Below are 2,167 nucleotides of genomic sequence, written 5' to 3' on the forward strand. Positions count from 1 at the left end.
TGTACATTACAAAAATATTTTTAAAATGTGCACCCGATAGGCGTCTGTGGAGTCATTAAATAATACTTTGCAAAAAACAAACGGGCTAGCCGCAAACGTCCCTGTATGCACCTGACTGACAGATATGTCAACTAATTGACAGTGATTGAGAGTGATCAGCTTGGAACATTATTGGCTTAAAGGGTTCAGAGATAAAAACTCTTTATAATCCAGATATAAACTTTTGGCTCTTTGTCGTGATCGCAATCAGCTAGAAAACCGACGGCTCACGGAGGAAACCAAAACTTGAAACCAGCAAAAAGACTCAGAAGCTCTCAGAAAGAGATAATAATCGATTTTGCGATTTTTCTCTATTTTATTGTTTGCTTCTTTAATGGGATCTGGATTGATGTTGAAACAAAAGCCTGTTTTCAAAATTGTTGACGTTTTGCCTTACATGTTTGGACCTGCGGACGCCTAAACAAATGTCGAAATGGCGGCAATTTTAAGAACACGCTTTTGGTTTTAGATCTTTTCAAGTCCCGTTCGATAAGCAAGCAATAGAATCGCTACATGCGGCTTCTGAGCAAAATGTCAACGGTAAAGTCGGTTCATAGGAAATTTCTGAAGCCAAACCAACACCGAAAATTCTTGAAGTTTTTCTATGCAAAACGCATTGAGGATAAACAACAAATATTTCCTTTAGATGGTCTGTTTGCCGGAAAATTCATCAGTTACTTGGATATAAACATGGAAAAAGAAAAAAGGAAGGTTACCAATAGAGGAAAACTGCAATATCTACAGCGAATGAAAATATAGAGCCAATACGGAAAATTTGAAGAATCAAAGAGGGTATTGAGGGAAGTTGGGACTGAAATCATACAAGAGTAAGAAGAAGATAATCTTTGTTATAATTGACAGCAATTAATAAACGAATGAATGAAAATGGTAATTTTCCACCAAATACTTCAATGGTTTTAATTTTTCTGTCACTGTTTCCAACTCTATTATTTGCAAGGTAAATAGATTTGCGGAGATCAAGCTGATCTTCAGCTTCAGCACAGGTTTAGTTGTATACTGAAGATTCCGTCTTCACCAATTCCGCCGATTTCCTAGCTGTATTTTTCGCAGATTCGTATCATAATCATAATTCTTCACAATGAATATTTACAAAAATCTTGATTACATCCGACTTTCCATTACCTTACTCTTTTGCTATACAGATTAATGCTATTATTTAGAAATAGTGGATTTAGATACTTAAAAAACACACATTTAAAAAATGTGCTTTCAAAACCATATAAATGGCTTAACTTAACAACAAATTACCAACGCTTCTGGGCTGTTTCATATGAAATATGCCAGAAAACAAACGCCACACATGCTGACAAGTGCATTTGTTTTTCAGATACATCGTACAAAGGATCATGGACTTCACATCCAGTTTCACAGTCGCAAGGTAAGAAGTGAAGCTGATTTATAATATTCAGTCGCTTAGTATCGATTAGAGAAAATATTCAATTACCTGAAGAGCAGAGATTTGGTTGCTCTAAATATGCTATTTGCAATATTTTGTAAAATGCTGATCGCGTTATAAAGCAGTGAAGAGTAAAAAAGAGATGGTTTACTGCGGGTTTTCGTGTTTTTAGGAAGTTGATCCTAACGTTTCTCTAGCAATGGCTATAATCTTCAGATCTGTGTTCGCTCGAAGAACATCACACTTGTTACGGTCATAACTCAAAAAATTTAAGCGCTCAAGGTAGCAGATTGGAACATAACAGCTTGCAGTCCATCTTGCTTCTCTCATAGAAATSTATGTGTGCGAGTGAGATAACCGATGTCAGCTACGTTCCTGAATGAAAGTTTCGGCTTCATTTAATTGATTCAAATCAGAGTGTGAGGAATCAACGAGAATCTACACTGAAGGTGCTGGTTATGCGTGCTAGCGAAACCTTAGGAGCAAGTTCCACACATCCAGCAGATTTTTTTCTTATTTTCATGAATGTTAAGTTGAAATTGACAACACAAAAAAAGTTGAAAATTTACTATCGACCCATTCCATCTGATTAAATGCGAATAAACAGTTTATTAACACTTAGTGCAAATAATCAAATTAAATTTGAAAAGAAAAATGCAAAAAGTTAGTGGGCTCGTCCGGGATTTGAACCCGGGACCTCCCGCACCCTAA

General features: G+C 36.1%; 1 protein-coding gene across 1 annotated transcript in view; it reads left to right on the forward strand.

Annotated features, from left to right (window-relative positions):
- Window positions 1-2,167, forward strand: part of LOC109534334 (DNA-binding protein D-ETS-3) — a gene marked incomplete in the record, with an annotated part of 56,819 nt that overhangs the window by 36,846 nt on the left and 17,806 nt on the right. The window contains 1 exon segment of the mRNA XM_048669285.1: window positions 1,388-1,438. Coding sequence (XP_048525242.1) covers window positions 1,388-1,438 — 51 coding nt within the window.

The sequence above is a fragment of the Dendroctonus ponderosae genome, unplaced genomic scaffold (assembly GCF_020466585.1).
Source record: "Dendroctonus ponderosae isolate FM_Combo_2020 unplaced genomic scaffold, Dpon_F_20191213v2 Dpon_F_20191213_8, whole genome shotgun sequence".
NCBI lineage: Eukaryota > Metazoa > Arthropoda > Insecta > Coleoptera > Curculionidae > Dendroctonus > Dendroctonus ponderosae.